At 39.1% G+C, this 18,080-nt stretch overlaps 1 protein-coding gene across 3 annotated transcripts in view; it reads right to left on the bottom strand.

Annotated features, from left to right (window-relative positions):
• STAG1 (STAG1 cohesin complex component) overlaps positions 1-18,080 on the bottom strand; it is a 179,909-nt gene that overhangs the window by 104,424 nt on the left and 57,405 nt on the right. For all 3 annotated transcript variants that reach the window (XM_057428966.1, XM_057428967.1, XM_057428968.1), the window contains 2 exons: positions 17,131-17,295; positions 1,253-1,349 (listed from right to left, as the gene is read on the bottom strand). In XM_057428966.1, coding sequence (XP_057284949.1) covers positions 1,253-1,349; positions 17,131-17,295 — 262 coding nt within the window. The remainder of the gene's footprint in view (positions 1-1,252; positions 1,350-17,130; positions 17,296-18,080) is intronic.

Genomic DNA, 18,080 nt, shown 5'->3' with positions numbered 1-18,080 from the left:
TGACATGCCTTCACCAAAAGCTTGCATCAACAAGAATAAAAACATATGGCCAAGAATCCCTTTGGTTTAATGCTACCCAAATTCTTCGAAGGCAGCTTGTGGGTTTGGGTTGTTTTTTTTTTAGCATATACACCTTTAGGAGAGTGTTGAAAAAGCAAACAGAATACAGCTACTTTTATGTGAACTGCCAGACAAGCCTGAAAAATATTTTAGGGAATCTGTGTGAACAGTACAGACACTGACGCAGGCTGGCAGTCTAAACCCTGAGCTTCACAGAATGCTTCCAGAGCTTCCACAAAGTAAGTTTGTTACCATAAGCTATGATAAAGGGTTGCGGAAGCTGCTGATAATTCATATTTCTTTTCTCTGATGTACCTGAGACTTCATTATTAAGAAAGAAGGGACTTCTATCCAGATGGTTTGGTATCTAAAGTTGTATTTCTGTATCTGTTACAAAATGAAGAAAAAGAATTTCCAAATTGTGTGTAATTTCCAAATTCTACTCAAGGCAAATTATAGGAAGCATAAGAAACAGTAGTTTGGTTCTGGGAGCTAAAGAGAGAGTAGAGCTCTGCCCTTCTCTCTTTTCAAGGCTGAGTTAACTGAAAAAAGACAACACATGTAAAATTCATTAGAAGGTACAGTGTGGCAACTGAATGATACAAAGACTGACTGCCACATGCCTGGTCATGGAGACTGCTTAAATAAGGTATAAAAGGAAGGCCACTTGCTGCTGACTTAATAAAGTATTACAACAGAGAAAGAAATAAGATTGGTGCTTCATCGAGAAGAAATCTTTCTTGGTAATTAAAGTCAGCTGAAGTCTGACTCCTTCCTCTTCAGTTTAAAAAAAAAATCATTCCTAGAAAGAAAGAAAAATATCAAAGTTAAGGTATCGTTACACCTACTAATTCTCATAGCAAAAAATTAGGGAAGAAACAGGAGGGGGAAGTAAAGATACGCCTACCTTGATTAACAGGTCTTTTGTCTCCTTTTGCTGATGAGTAGAGTGTCTCTGTAAGGATCTGTACACTTTAGGATGATGACAGGGAAATGAGAAAAAGAAAGGGTAGGCCCTTGACAAACAAGCTTTAAATAAAATTATTCTTGAACGTAGACAACATTTCTATATAAACCATGCATACAAGGAGTACCAATCCATGTGTCTCTCACACCTTTACCAGCATTTGTACTAAGACATTTGTATGACTATCAGATTTATTCCATACAACTTGTTTCCAACGTTCTGTACCTCGACATCCTGAACACTGGATAAAGAAGTTGATTAAATCCAGAAGTGCTATGTCCCTGTCTTGTTTATATGATTCAATCCAGTCGTCCACCACAGACTGTCAAGAAAAAAAGAATACTTATCAGAGACTCTTAAAACAGTGTTTTATTACAGGCAAATGACTTACTCTTTTCAGAATATAATTTGATAACAGAGCATTTATTTTGCATAATCACACATGTGTACAAATTCAGAAATCTATACACCTTCTCTCAGGGTGGAGACAGAACAAATATTGTTAGAGAACAGAACTACAGGTATCATTTGCTGGTACTATAATTGTATAAACAGAAGTTCAAACTGAAATGATAATCATTCCTCAAAACTCTACTCATGGAATTTAACCAGTTTCAAAATTGTATTGAAAACAAACGGACAAACAAACAAACACGGTGATTCTGCTCAGAATGACCAACATTATTCCCAGAAAACTATTAGTAGAAACACTTTGGAATAAAACCTGATCTTATACTGCAGAGTGAACTTCTTAGTATTTATAAAGGCCAAAGCAGTGTTATCATTTATTCAAAAACACCGTACATAATTCAGGAAGATAGAATGCAATAAGGAATACATTCAAAGTAAAAAAAAAAAAAAAAAAGTAAGCAGAAGTTGGCCTTACAGGGCCTGAGAGTCAAAAAGCCATCTGAAGCACAGTATATGAAGCTGAGTCACAGGTTCAAACTATGCTAAGTAGCCAGGAGATATTTTTATAATGACTGATAAGCAGGAGTAGCACACAGTCATTATCATGAGTAGTAAGAGGGAGGGGGACAGAAAGCATACAGGTGTCAAAAATGTTTATCATTTGTCAATACTAGTCTCTGGGGACAGAAAACATGCCTGAGCAGCTTAATGAGAAAGAACACTAAGCGAATTTTGCCAATCAACATGAAAATGCAATCATAGCATCAGAAAGAGTTAATGGCAGATATATATCAGATGAAAGGAATGCAAAGCCTATTACTGCCTCCCATACAGACACTTCAGACTACAAAACCCCATCAGACCTGTGCAGACCCATGATTTTTAAAACTCCAGATGTAGGCAAAATGAAGCAATGATGACAAAGCAAACAAAATAACTATGGAAACACTTAAAAACTGCTCTAGATAAGGCTTGCGTGAGGTCCATCTTCAGCCCACTTCATGCTTAAGGAAGACAAGTATGGCTTTTTTTCCATATGACTACAATACAGTATTCCAAGTTCCTCAGTTGCATAAACACTGAAGGTAATAAACTGTGTATATTTAATGTAACCAAACACCATATTTTACTCATTTTACAAGGGGAAAAAAAAAATCTTTACTGTTCCATACATGCAGCAGCATTCATTAGGAGAAGCTTGATCATGCTATCAGAGCACATCCTGCAAATGGATTATTCCATTTTGGAAAGTCCAGGTGTACAGTGAATTTGTATAAACTTAATTTAAAAATTCCTCAACATGCCCCCCCCACCACCATCCCCACGTAACCAGCTTCCAACCAGGCTGAGAAAGAATGAATAAGAAAGACAAAATCCAAACAATTCAGCCTCTTAGAAAAAAAAATGGCCTCTTTCTAAACCAGAAGATACAAGGATAGGATCTTGATCTTGAAAAATCCCTCTGCAGTTTCGAGCTTATTCAAACACAAAGTCCCCTGATAACCAGTGCAACTGCAGTAAGTGTATGAGAAAAAGGAAGCAGAAAAACAGTTGTGTATGTACTAGAGACATACACAACTCCATGAATTGAGAGCCAAAACACTTCATGTTTAGAACAGATCACTGTACTCTCTCTTAACCCAAGACAGAATGATACTATCAGTGCTATCAGTATTATGTTACCAAACAACCGGCATGAATCACTGAACATTCAATTTGCCAGGAACCTAAGTCCTTACAGGCTTTGCCTACCAATACACACACATGCCCAGTAGGAGAAGGATTCTTACAAAGAGGTCCATCTGCTAATTAGAGGAAATTAAAAAGAAGGTCCTGGCCTCTAATTAATCTTCATACAAGTTGAGAAAACACAAAGCAACAGCACAAGAACAGTTATCTAGAATGCTTCACTGTTATTTCATCATGAAATTAGACCTGTTGCTGTAAGACTCAATCTTCTCAATCAATCAGCAGAACTCTCCACAGAACATAAATACAAGTGTAGTCAAATACAAAAATGATCTACTAAACCAAATATTGACACAGCTTAATGACCAGACTGTTGGTGTACTACCAACTTAGAAGATTTGTTTGAACAGCTACATCACCACAGATATCAGAACAACAGGCAATTGCCAGCAGCTGTTTTTTTCACTGAAGAAAGTAACAGCTGCGCTGGATGAGACCACAGGTCACTTGCCCAACAGGGCTTATGCACACAAGAAAAAGCATAAGAATGGGGCAAGAATACACTCATACTTCCAAGTTACTTGACCAGATCCTTACCGTATTTCTTCTCTAATGACTGTGTCTGTCTAAACCATAAAGTTTTAGAACTATATCATCTTGCAGCAATGTGTCTCAGGGGTTATTATTCACTGCAAAAAAAGAAAAACGGTTTTCTTTTAAACTTGCCAATTCCTAGATCTATTTGATGAGAGCTAACAGAAGAACAGAAAAGAAACCTCAAGTCCTACTTGTACTTCCCATGGTTCCACTTGGTCACCTTTTTTCAGGTAGAATACCCTACTCTGTGCCATGTGGCTTCCACAGAAATACTTCCATACCTTTATCTTTGCTCGCTCTTGTCAGAGATCTCTTAACAGTTTCTGAAGTCTACTCTATTCTTCTTTGAGCCTGGGAAATCTCAGATGCTTTCCCTTACTGTTAATAACTAGTTTGCCAGCATCCATGCACTCTCCACGTCTCTTTCACCCAAACATTCCCTGTAGAAGTAAGGCTGGCCTGAGAGACACCTTTCTACATTCAGTCTACCCCTGTTTCTTGCTATAACATACTGCCCCTTTAGCTGAACCACAGCAACTTTTACTGGCAGATGCTATAAATATCACCAGTGAACCCATCTGGACTTTATAAAAGGGGGAGCAAATAGGAGGAATATCTTTCAATTTGTTTCTGCTTCTTTTAAACAATTACTTGATTTTTGCAGCATTACCTCAAACCCACAGCACCATTGCAGCTCATCTCCTTCTGCTATTTTTGTCTCTTAATAAAAAAAGAAATGCAAGAGATGTGCTATGTCCCTGGGCACTAAGGGTCCACTCTATCCTATCTAGTACATCACTTGTATTTTCAACCCAGAACTGTAATGCAATTCATAGACAAGCAGATAACCTCAAGACTTGTGGACCAGTCTTGAAGCAATGCAGTCTTTAGGGGCAGCAGCAGATAAAGTCCCACAAATTGTTGTTCACTAGTCCCGAAAGATGAGAAGGGTATTTTCAGTGTATCCAAAGCAAAGTAACACCCACAGATCTACAGCATTCAACCCCTCATGCACACTTGGCATGCTGCTTGGTAAATTTTGTTAGAGATTACAGTTTAAGGCAACAGGAGATAATGAAGCCAGACTACATATGCTACAACAGTTGGAACTTAATCAAACTGCTGACTTCTGATGTAACAGAAAAGAGCTAGAAAAACATTGAAAACACTAGCATGAAAAAAAGAAAATCACACACATAAAACCTAAAATAGAGACAAGTATCAACTGAACCAAGAGAAAAACAGCAAATATCAGGAAAAAGGTCGAATAATAGCGAAAAAGAAATCAAACAACAGGCAATAGTGTAGCAAATGAGGCAATGAGCAACCACTGCCAGAAAAGGAATTCTTTTGCATAAAAAACATTGAGAGCCCTATTAAAAACAAGGGTTTCTAACCTTTCACAGGCCACAGCACACCCCCCAGGATGATTTTATCTTGTTAGCAGCCTCCATCCAGTCACCCTGTCTTTAAGAGCTTCTCAGACATAAGCAAAGAGCAAACTCAGGGTGAACACTCACGTTTGGTCCTCCCGTTGCCCAGAGACATCTTGCCGTGGCCACCCCCCATCATCTTAGCTAGAGGTATTAAAGATAACAGGAAGGGATCCTACAGGTACATAGCAACTAAAAAACAGACTAGGGAGAATGTAGGCCCCCTCAGGAAGCTCTAGGGAGAACTGGCTACACAGGATTTGGAGAAGGCTGAGGTTCTGAATGACTTCTTTGCCTCGGTCTTCACTGCCAAAGGCTCTGACCGCACCACCCAAGTCTTGGAAGGCAGATGCAGGGACTGTGAGAATGAAGACCCTGGGCCCACTGTAGGAGAGGATCTGGTTCGAGACCATCTTAAAAATCTGAATGTGCACAAGTCCGTGGGTCCTGATGAGATCCATCTGCGGGTCCTGAAGGAGCTGGCAAATGAAGTTGCGAAGCCGCTGGCCATCAAATTTGAAAAATCATGGCAATCAGGTGAAGTTCCCGATGACTGGAAAAAAGGAAATATAACCCCCATTTTCAAGAAGGCGAAAATGGATGACCCGGGGAATTACAGACCAGTCATTCTTACCTCTGTGCCTGGCAAAATCTTAGAGCAGGTTCGCCTGGAAGGCATGCTAAGGCACATGAAAATCAACAAGGTGCTTGGTGACAGCCAGCATGGCTTCACTTAGGGGAAATCCTGCCTGACTAATTTGGTGACCTTCTATGATGGGGCTACAGAACTGATGGACGGGGTAGAACAGTTGATGTCATCTACCTGGACTTGTGCAAAGCATTCGACACTGACCCACATGACATCCTTGTCTCTAAATTGGAGAGACATCAATTTGATGGATGGACCACTCGGTGGATAAAGAACTGGCTGGATGGCCGCACACAAAGAGTTGTGGTCAATGGCTCAATGTCCAGCTGGAGACTAGTAACGAGTGGCGTCCCTCAGGGGTCAGTGTTGGGACCGATCTTGTTTAACATCTTTGTCGCTGACATGGACAGTGGGATTGAATGCGCCCTCAGCAAGTTTGCCGATGACACCAAGCTGTGTGGTTCGGTTGATACGCTGAAGGAATGCCATCCAGAGGGACCTCGACACACTTGTGAGGTGGGCTGATGCCAACCTCATGAGGTTTAACCATGACAAGTGCAAGGTCCTACACCTGGGTCGGAGCAATCCCAGGCACAGCTACAGGTTGGGCAGAGAAGAGATTCAGAGCAGCCCTGCGGAGAAGGACCTGGGGGTGCTGGTCGATGAGAAACTGAACATGAGCCAGCAGTGTGCGCTTGCAGCCCAGAAAGCCAAGCGTATCCTGGGCTGCATCGAAAGAAGCGTGATCAGCAGGTTGAAGGAGGTGATCCTGCCCCTCCACTCTGCTCTTGTGAGACCTCACCTGGAGTACTGTGTGCAGTTCTGGTGTCCTCAGCATAAAAAGGACAGGGAACTGTTGGAACAAGTCCCGAGAAGGGCCATGAGGATGATCAGGGGACTGGAGCACCTCCCGTATGAAGACAGGCTGAGGAAGTTGGGGCTGTTCAGCCTGGAGAAGAGAAGGCTGTGTGGAGACCTCACAGCAGCCTTACAGTATCGCAAGGGGGGCTATAGGGATGCTGGGAAGGGACTCTTCATTAGGGACTGTAGTGATAGGACAAGGGGTAATGAGTTAAAACTTAAACAGGGGAAGTTTAGGTTGGATATAAGAAGGAAGTTCTTTCCTGTTAGGGTGGTGAGGCACTGGAATGGGTTGCCCAGGGAGGTTGTGAATGCTCCATCTCTGGCAGTGTTCAAGGCCAGGTTGGACGAGGCCTTGGGTGATATGATTTAGCGTAAGGTGTCCCTGCCCACAGCAGGGGGGTTGGAACTAGATGATCTTAAGGTCCTTTCCAACCCTAACGATTCTATGATTCTATGATAACTGGGAAGCACAAGATGTGCAGTACATGTGCTGCAATACTCTGCCAAGATGCAATATATCCATGCTTTTGGGATTCACCAAATTCAGGGCATATGCAGAAGGAAAATGCTCCCTTGACCACAAGGTTATGAAGCACAACGATTGGGAAATTGCATTTAAAACTCTGCAGCTTTTCATCTTCATTAACAGATTGGAGTGGGGCAAGGAGTACTGGAACTTAAGCAAGGTAAAAATGATCTAGCTCAGTTACATAGGTGAAATCTCAGTATTACTCCAGTAACACCCACATGACCCTCTTTACTCTCTCCTGTCAGAAAACAATAAGACATATATATACACACACACATACACGTATATATGTACATACATATATATGCATACACACAGACACACCACATCTCTGGATCAGTCTGCATAAGAGATCCATACAAGTACATGTTCCAAAATGAGACTCTTAAGCACTGTTTTTTAAACCTGAAAATGCCTCTAATCTTAGGAGAACTGAGTGGAAAATCAAGGTCTGCAAATAGCAGATGATGTATGGTACAAATACAGTCAGCAGAGAGATTTTCAAAAGCCCCTATCTGCTTTCAAGAGAATCTCACAGTAATTAATTCTCCAGTGGATCTGCTTTAAGAAATATCATGAAGCATAATATGAAGAACATGCCAAACAGGCAACCCTACAGAAATGAGAAGCTGAAAGAAAGTCAAGCAAGTAGCAGAACAGATCCACAGTATGAATCAGCAACCTAAAATCAGTCAAGGAGACTTGCAGATATATTGACCTTCACATCTCAAAGTGTGCTAGAAGACAAATAGGAAGAGAAATAGCAGCCGGGATTGCCGGTAAAGGTAGAAGTCTGATGCGGTGAATGAAATAATGAAGGTACCGTGTTACCTCCTGGAGGCTTTACAACTGCAAAATCATATCCCTTCAGTGCGAGAACATTGGTACATTTAGGAGCATTAAGTGCTACAGGAAACACAGGGACTAACTGCAGATGATACCTTGCCAGCTCATGCAAAATACCACAGTCCCACTAATTATTAATGGAAGCTGATTTCAAAACCAGCTATTTCACAATTAAATATAGTAACAATCTGGCAGCAGTGCTACTACCACAAAATGACAACAAATGACAGCATAGATGAAGTGCATGGTCAAGTGTAAAATCTGAGTCAACTGCAAACCAAGGCAACAAAAGTACAAAGAACATCTAAATAAAATGTCATTTCATACAACTGATCATGGACATGCTTCATTTACAGTGAATATGACAGAACAAAAGAAGACTCTAGAATGGGTGCATAGCGTGTTTACATTAAAGACAGGCGAAGAGAAAAACACAAAATCAAAGCTTATGCTAACATCTTCTGCCAAAAAACCAAAGTTATTCAAATGAAATTCAAAGCTTACTAAACTAAAAAAGGAATGTGAAGTGAAATTAAAGATCTCAATTATCTGTACAAAGAGCAGCCCAAAGACAAGACAGGAGTTAAAAAATGTGCTGGGTTTTTTTTTAGTGAACCTGTGCAGGTTTTTTTAAAAACAATAAAAGTCATTTAAGGTCAAATTTTGTGAGAACTGAATAATTCCATACACAGTTATTGGGGAGAAAGTAGTTCCTAACACACGAGAGTACTTGCAGTTTAAGACTGTGCATTAGACTTCAGGATGACTGTTTAGTTGCATTCCAAATTGCAGCCAGTAAGTCTAATATATACTAGCAGAAAAACCTCATATAAGGTTAAGTGAAAAAATAACTGTAGATTATGAAGCTGCAACTTATTATTTTTCCCCTAAAGATGGTCATTTTAGATTATGAGAGTTCATACTTTGCTAACACCTAGCAAGCATCTTCTGAAAAGCTCAAATGATTCTTTTTTTTTTAATGTAACAGTACCTGTTTCTTGGTTTTGTCATCATAAGCAAAGATGGGAAAATCCACTTTATGCAGTGTCTACCAATATAACTTCTTTTTCCCTGAAGCAAGAGACTGAAGTAATACAATCCCAGACGTATTCCAAATAAAACTAAAGGATTCATACTGTCCATACAGAGATATCGGTGTTGGGATTTCATATAAATACGTATTTCCATGCAGGAAAATGGGCTTTAAATATTATTACGTAGGGAAATCAGTGCAACACATTTTATGGAACCATTTGGGAGGAAACAAAAAAAAAAAAAAAAACAAAAAAAAACCAAAAACACTGCTGGAAGATAAAAATATTTAGTTCTCTTTTGAGAGTATTGGAATGGCACAGTTCAACTGGCATTACACTTACGCGCATAAAGAGCATTGGGAAAATTCTTCTTTCAAATAGGTTAAAATCATAGGAACTACTAGGGATGAGCGCTCTTAACACAGCAGATCCATACTGCTCAGAGCTGTATTTCCTCACCTGAGTCCTCAGAAATGACAGATGGATCATGCAACAGTCCCATACCCAGCAGATTTTCTGCTACGGTACAGACTGTTCATAGGTGCCTCTCTCTTACAATCAGGTTACACAACCTTTATGGGGCTGGGGCTGTTTAAGCTGGGCCAATCATGTGCATTTCCAAGATGCCACAAAGCACCAAAACTACTCATACATTGGACATGAGAACAAAAAAAAATTCCTTAGAGGAGTGTGGCAACTAAGTCAATTATTCCACTAAGAGAGACCCAACGATTTATTAAAAAACACAAGTTCCTTTGCTAGCACAATTTGTAAAGGGTTCACAGATCACCCAGACACTTCAAGAAATAGAGAACAAAAGACTTCTCCAGCTTTAAGTATAATAAGCATTTTTAGGTATAAATGTTTTCACAGACTGTACTGCTGGCACATGTGTTCACATGAAGAGCAAAATCATCCTACATCTTATTACATCACAAAGGAAAACACGTGATGTAACGTGTCATGACTGTAGAACAACTCATTTGGTAGTAAGGGACACCCTTCTAATTAATTACTGCTTCATCTGGTGGCTGAATTGTTCCTAGGATAACAAGTATGAAAATATGTACCTCATTTTCATTTTGTTTTTCTTTTAATTCAGTAGCATACAACCAAAAGCAAATAAATATCGGGCTGCAGAAGAAATCCAACTAGCAATATGAACATAAAATACCAGTTAAAATGTCAAGAATAGCTGCAGTTAGTTTATCCCGTGAACTTTAGGGAATGCATACTTAAACTCCTAAGGAGTTTCTCAGACAGTCTGGGGAAACCCAAAGTTATTATCCAGCCTTCAAGTTGGAGAATACAGAACTGTTAAAATATGACAAAGGACAATTAAATTAAAACATGTCTTTAACACAAAAAACAACAATACTTTAAAAAAAAAGGCTGTATATTACTAATCTTCAAAAAAACCTTCACTCCCAAAAATGGCAGCAGCAGATGCAGAGACACTATCCAGCAAAGAGGACTTCTAATAGGGACAAGAGACAAACTCAGGGAAGACAAAACCATTAATGCTACGAAGAACACAGACAACACATTCACCCTGAGCTGCAAACTGTCAGACATACAGAGAATTCCCAAAACACATCTTTGCTGACTTACTCTCTTTCTTAATTGCCATCGTCAGAGAATGGATATTGGACTTTTGGTATGATACAGTTACAGCTGCTCTGATGTTTTAAGCTCAAGGATATATATATATACACATAAACACATGTAATTCCTCCTACATAAGGTAGGTATGGTGATGGTTATAAAGTCATCCTAATGAAAATTAAGTCTGAGCTGCTCCCACAGACGAGTTGAATTCAGGAGCTGACTCAGTTAAAAAAAAAAAAAAATAATCCATCAAAGTGTCAGGCTCTAATTAAATCTATTTCTTGGTGTGACTACAAAACACACAAGAAAGGTGTAAAAAACATCAGGTGTGGGAGAAGGTGAGACCAATCTGCTCAACAGCTGCCTCAGTTTATGCAAGATTAAAGCAGGTGTGTAACAAGTCTTTCTAACCAGAACCACTGGAAGGACTAAGGAACATGGGGATTATTTATACTGCATAATGATTATGTGATTAAAATAACTGTGAGAGAAAATTCCAGGGAGTTGAGAGAAGTAAGCAAAGCAAAGCTTAATCCATGCAGAATGCATCAGGAACCAGCTGACAAAGCTGAGCAGTCACTGCAGTTCGCTCTACTGTCTTCTTCCTCCCCTGGAAACAGCTAGCCCAAGGAGCAGCCTCACTCTCTGGGAGGACACCAGATGCCTTCTCTAAGGCCAATGCCACCTCCTGCTCCTTGTTCCCAAACCCAGCTTCCTGCTGCAATGGCCAACGTACCTGTGATCACCAGGATAGGGGAGCTGAATGATTCTGCAGCAAGACGTGATGGGGAACAATGATGTTCAAAACTTCTGCTCTGCCTGTACAGTGGCTAAGTCTGGCCTCCCCTAACTTCTAATTAACTGAAACTAATGTTACTACGAACACAGGAAAAATTACGGTTGTAAAAGAAGCTGTTGGCTTAATAATGGAATGGGTGTAATTCCATGGTCTGAGCTATGAAGGGAAGTAGTATACAGACCATAATTTCTGCCCTAAATGCTACAAAAATATAAAAATTACTGAAATTATATAGCATATGCTGTATTAACAAGAAGCATAAAAACACATCAGTATGGAAGAACTTACTATCTTGCATTTTCTTGACCAGATCATCAAATCTCAAAGTGTCAGGAAAAGGCGCTTGATGTACTAAGAATTTCAGTCATAAAATAATTGCAGATAAGGTGTTGATAACCGAACTTCACCCAAACCTGATACATTATGAACTGGAAACTGGGGGAAAAAGAACAAAAAAAGAGCACTGCTGAAAGTGGGGATAGTATTTCCTTTATCTCTTCCATATTATTTCCAACAAATGAAAGGCGTAATTGTAAGGATACATACCCTTTATTTTTGCATGTAGTAATCTTGAACCTGTCTGTCTGCAACAGACAGGTGGATAAACACTGAAAGTGAGTATAATATCAAAAATATTGTTAACATTTCAGAAATATTTTAAATTAATATTAATGAAGTGTTTTTAATCATTTCAGGTAATCAACTGAAGGGGAAAAAGCAACTGATGATGCTCCTGTTCTGATACTCAAACTTTCTAGCCAGTGCAGTACTGCAAACAAGAGTCACAGCTTGCCAACATGAGGCTAGTAGGTGCAGAGATGACAAAAATATGAGAAGCTGAAATGTAAAAAACAAAGAAAACCTGCTGTAACAGGGTAAGCAGTGCTGCAAATACAGCTTTACTCAAATAGGGAGGGAGCCTTTCAGGAATCAAATCCACTCGTGCCAAGGTGCGCAGACAAGAACAATGAGTAACCACATACATTCCTGATTTCTGGTGGCACAAAGAAAACTCCCATTTCAATACACTAGAAAGCTCTCTTTGTATACATATCCTAAAATGCCTGTTGGCAGACTTTCACCATACTTACTCTGAACCATGTCTGACACCAAGATTACTTTTATTAGCTAGGCAAAGTAGAGGGTTCAGACTTTTTTTTCCTAACCTATAGTGAACTGATTAACATCAGTTAAGGGTAAATGGCAATGCATGTGAAGTGAGACAGTGAGGCACTGGCACAGGTTGCCCAGAGAAGCTGTGGCTGCCCCATCCCTGACAGTGCTCAAGGCCAGGCTGGACAGGGATTGGAGCAACCTGCTCTAACGGAAGGTGTCCCTGCCCGTGGCAGGGGGTTGGAACTGGATGAGCTTTAAGGTCCCTTCCAACCCAAACCATTCCATGATTCTACGGTGAACAGGAAATGTATTCTTGTCATAGCAAATTAGATCTGAAGTAAAACTTATTTTAGAGCGTTAATAATTGATAATTTTGGGAAGTGGTAATTTCTAGAGTGTAAGAAAAAGGTTATTTAAAATAATATTATTGACTCTATGTAGTTAAATATATCTATAATAAATTTTCATTCCCAAAAGTTGCTAAAAATATTTTTAGGCCCTTTTTCCATTATCACATTTGCCTAGTTGCAAGATCTTACAAGTTATTAATAAGACTTATTTCCACAATGATGAAATAAATTGTAGAGTTTGTAGTAAATCTGACAAGCTATATTAAAGGTATTTCAACCTGTAGTGAACTGATAACATCAGTTAGGGGTAAATGGTAATGCATGTAAAGTGAGACAGTGAGGCACTGGCACAGGGTGCCCACAGAAGCTGTGGCTGCCCCATTCCTGGCAGTGATCAAGGCCAGGCTGGATAGGGTTTGGAGCAACCTGGTCTAGTGGAAGGTGTCCCTGTCTGTGGCATGGGGTTGGGACTGGATGAGCTTTAAGGTCCCTTCCAATTCTAACTATTCTATGATAATACTACAGAGTAATCAAGGAATAGATTGGTCATGCTTTGGTATTGAACACCTCTTACAATTACCAATGATTCTCTCTGATGTTCTGGGGGGGCACAAATTCCCTTTGCACACAAGAAAGCAGAACACTTTCATGCTTAGTTTGACCAACGTACAAGAACAAACTTCATTACAGCCAATTGGTCACAATTTACTTAGGAGAAATTTTCAGACTGAAGCCTTAGCAAAATTGGAGATCGTCACACACTGTTTCACTGCTGGCTTAATGCTAGGGTCAGAGACCAATACAGAAGTATCCATGAAGATTTAAACTACAAGTTACCCTCTGTATTGGGGCCTCAGCTGGAGGAGTGGAGGTTCACCCATACCCTTAATTCCCATCAGGTTCAAATCAGGCAGTTTAGGACATGAGAAATGGCAATAGTCATACCTATAGAAGTTTAGAGAGGGGGAAACATAGTGGATATAGCTGTCTACATAAAATCACTCTAGGAAAAAATAAATAAACAAGAGAGACAAATGAGAAAAAGCAGAAGAGTATTATGCTTGCCTAAGAAAAAAACCCATAGAGCCTAAAAAAAGCTCAATGACAAGTCTTAATGGACTAACAAAACGTACACAAGGGAACACGAACAGCAGGTCACATCACAGTTCATATATGGCAGCTGCCAACATAAAAACATTTTAAGCAACTAACTGCACAAAATGTTACAGAGCAAATTAAAAAGCAGTGACAACAACCCAATACCAACTTAATGCGGGTATCAAACTGATTTATAGAATTCAAGTAAGATTTAACCTGAACACAACTAGCACTTCATAATAGAGGCGAAGATTTATATGCAATGAGCAGCTCTGAAGTTACATATATGTGAAATACAAAATACCAACCTAACTTTGTTTCCCTGGAAGAACCAAACAGCAATAAGCCTGAAGGGAAGAATTAAATGAATCCTGCTATGAGAACCAAAACAGAGGAGAAACTTAAAAGAAGTGAGAATTGAATTCAGCTACAGACTTCCAAGAGTTGGCAACACAAAGCCAGAAAAATCTAACAACTAAAATAAATCCTGAGAGCAAACAGCAGGAGCAGATAGATCAGAAAACACATGATTCCCATGTAATCTCAGAATGTATAAATGGAATTTTACTGGGTTTTCATTGCTGCAAGAAAACTTAAGAGCACTAAAAAAAAAAAATGGAGGTTCATTATTACAGGGAAATAACTAGATATTGAGAAATGACAGGTTCTGACAAATCCAAATATATGTAATTTATCAGAAAATTGGCAATACTGACAAAACTCCTAAATTAGCTACAAGACTAACATCCAAACTATGAAAAAAAAAAGTGCCAAGCACTCCCAATTGCTACATCAAAATCTCTAAGCAATTAAGGAAAAAGTATAAAGATGCTAGTAAGTTTGGTTGGATCTACAGAACCTTGGTTTCCCTTGATTATTGTTCAGAAGTGCAAGTTAAAAGATATTAAATAAATTTTAATTGTATCCTCTTTCTCACTATATGGTTTCTTTCTCTTTTTTTCCTTTCCTTTTAATATATTTTTACCAACAGTAGAATTTGCAGAGATGCACAAGTGACACATACTTTGGAAATTATGGTTCAAGTCATTTATGCCTGTTTGTGGCCCAGGCCTTCAAACAGAAACTATACTAAAAGAGGGGAGGTTCAGGGTTAATCGTGAGGAAGAAATTTTTTGCAATGAGGGTGGTAAAATCGTGGCACAGCTCACCCAGAGAGATGGTGGATGCACATCCCTGGAGACACTCAAGGCCAGGCTGGATGTGGGTCTGGGCAACGTCATAGTTGAAGATGTCCCTGCTCCTTGCAACATCCCTTCCAACCCAAACTATACTACGATTTCATAAACTTGCCTATTCCTTTACTATTTGCTTATCATTTCTCCACTGCTTAAAATATGCTGTCTACTTCTTTCTCATATATGTAGGTGGGGCAGATTTTAAGCATGTGTGTGCAAATATATATTTACACAAATATACAGACACACACCCTTCTATATCTGCATATACAACAGTAAATTTCTCAAAACAATTTCTTTGTATTTGAATTCCAAAGCTCTCTTAATGCATGCATGCAATTTCCTTTTAGAATTTCATCTGCGAAGACTTCTTCTGATGGCACCTCTTGAAAAAGATGAAATGTAGCAAAGTCAATTCCACACACACACATATGCAGACTCATCCAATATCAAAGCACTCACTCATTCCTCTTCATTTGGCTCCTGCAAATATCAATAACTCTAAGACAACCCATACTACATAAAGCATATTGTATGTTCTGTACCACAGTAAAACCAGAAAATAGACTCCAGATGTTTCCTCAAATCCTGCCAAAAATGAAATTTAAAAAAGTGTTGAAACCCAAGCAAAGTTAGAAGGAAGCCCTGACTTAAAACATATAGGAAGAAGAGGAACAAGTAACCTGTAGCTTTGCTAGGAGTAAATTTGTTCTGTCTTCACCTACTAGATAAGAAGGGTCAATCTCTATTAACTGTAAATACAGCAATTATAAAGAATGAAAATTCTCATTTTCTTCCCATTTATTATTTCTTTAGAATGACATCTCAGACCTTCCAGAGATTTGAGACTGGGAAAAAGCCTTAAACAGCTTTCACTCTTTTGGAAGACTAGATTCCTTCGGGAGTTAATTAGACTTTGCTTTTAGCTACACTAAAAGCAATACTGAAAATGGGACTTGGCCCCTAAATGTTTAGAATTTGCCATTTTATCATGTCAGTTAGCACCATAAAGCAAAATGAACTGATACTGCATGAGTCCTTTCTTGTTGAACTGCAAAGTAAAGGAGGTTTGCTTAAAACAATCCTTCAGTAGGAATGACTGTCAGCTTCGCACTGCACAGGATGTTTTGGGCTCACTGTTACTCCTTTGAGTGCCAAAACCAACAGGCAAAGCCCAGTAGCTTCTTAAAAAAAAAGAATAAAAGTACTGTCAAGACCAATTATCTGTAGAGATTCTCGAGGTGGAACTCATCTGGCCCAAGAGATCCTGTAAGACCTCTGAAACTGATCAAAACATAAAGGAGGAAGAAACACTTCCAGAGGCAATTCACTATAACTATCTTAAGATAATTAATTTACAATTAAAAATTTGCCTTCAAGATGTGTCCATCTTTGTCCCTTAGACACAGAGGAAGTCCAAGCAAATTGTTTAGCCTTCATCTGCTGCTCTGGTGGGGACAGCAAGAAGAGTACAGAGAAAAATACTCAAAGCTGCTTGTGTCAGCAGGTATTTTTGATAAAAAGAAGCAAACAAAAAAGCCTTGGATCCATCACTAATATATATTTTTTCCTCATATAAAACTTATTATAGGATACTTTTTAATGGACTGCTTAATAACCAAGATGTATTTTCAATTTGGAAGTAATGGACGAAATAATGGAGAATTTGAAATACGTAACTTTCTGATCGGTCTCGTCTTTCAGAATTATATATGATAGTGCTCAATCAAAACACATTCTGTCCCTTCACTTTATCATATGCAGACAGGCTAATGGACCAATACAGGGTATAAAAAAAATACAACTGTTTACAAAAGCATAGCTTTATGTCCTGCAGTCAAGATATACGGAATTGCGAAGGGATGACTTAATTGGTTATTTTACCTGCATGGCACTCTTTCCAAGCTTAACCACCTCAAATAAAGTGACAGGGTCCCCTTCTCCATTCTGCTGAGGGTGGCCATTAGCTCTTCCACGACTTGCTCCTCTGGCTCCAGATTCAGAACGACCCTTGTCCGCTGGAGACTTTCGTGGTTTCTTAGTGGCAGACTGGGCAAAGAAAACCAGCAGAACAAAAATCTATTATAGCTCTATCTGAAATCATTCAACGTATCTTTATACATAAATATTACACATATTTATACACTCACACATGTATACACACACAAGTATCACAGAATAAGCCAGGCTGGAAGGGACCTCAGGAGGTCTCCAGCCTCCAGCCTTTCCTGCTCAAAGCTGGAAATTCAACCAGGTTGCTTAGAGCTTTATCGCATGAGGTACCTATGTTTTTATTCATCAGTAATTGTTGAGGAACAACTTAAAAGCCACTGTCATATCACAGTAAATAGTGGTGACTTCCCAACACAGGAATATCAGCTCATGTCAGTACCCGGATTAGTCTTATTCAACACAGACAGTTGACAATATGACTAAAACTAGATAAACGGTAGCAAATTGCAGAAAGCAAAAGTGGTTTATGCTGGCACACAAAATCTTTTAGAACTAATGATCTTTGGAAGACAGTAAGTTATTAAAAATGCACTTGTCATGTTAACATTCGGTTTCTGTATTTTTATTTTTATGCAATTTGTATAAGAAATTGTGCACATAATGAGTCGGCTCTTCAACTCAAATTAAATCACTGGATTTATACAGCCAGTACACAGATTTAACAGATAATCATAGCAGCCCCGTGCTTCAAATTTTTATGAGTTAGGACATTTTCCCTGTGAATCTAAATTATTTATTGTAAATTTTCACTAGATTCTTCAAGCTTACATCAGGTGGTATAGATCCCGCTTGTAAGAAGTCACCCAGTGAACAGTTTGCTC

Source organism: Pezoporus wallicus, unplaced genomic scaffold, assembly GCF_028554395.1.
Source record: "Pezoporus wallicus isolate ANWC-B61680 ecotype Strahan unplaced genomic scaffold, APGP_CSIRO_Pwel_v1 contig_593, whole genome shotgun sequence".
Taxonomy (NCBI): domain Eukaryota; kingdom Metazoa; phylum Chordata; class Aves; order Psittaciformes; family Psittacidae; genus Pezoporus; species Pezoporus wallicus.
Note: the sequence above shows the minus strand (reverse complement) of the source record. Positions and strands in the feature narration are given on the sequence as shown.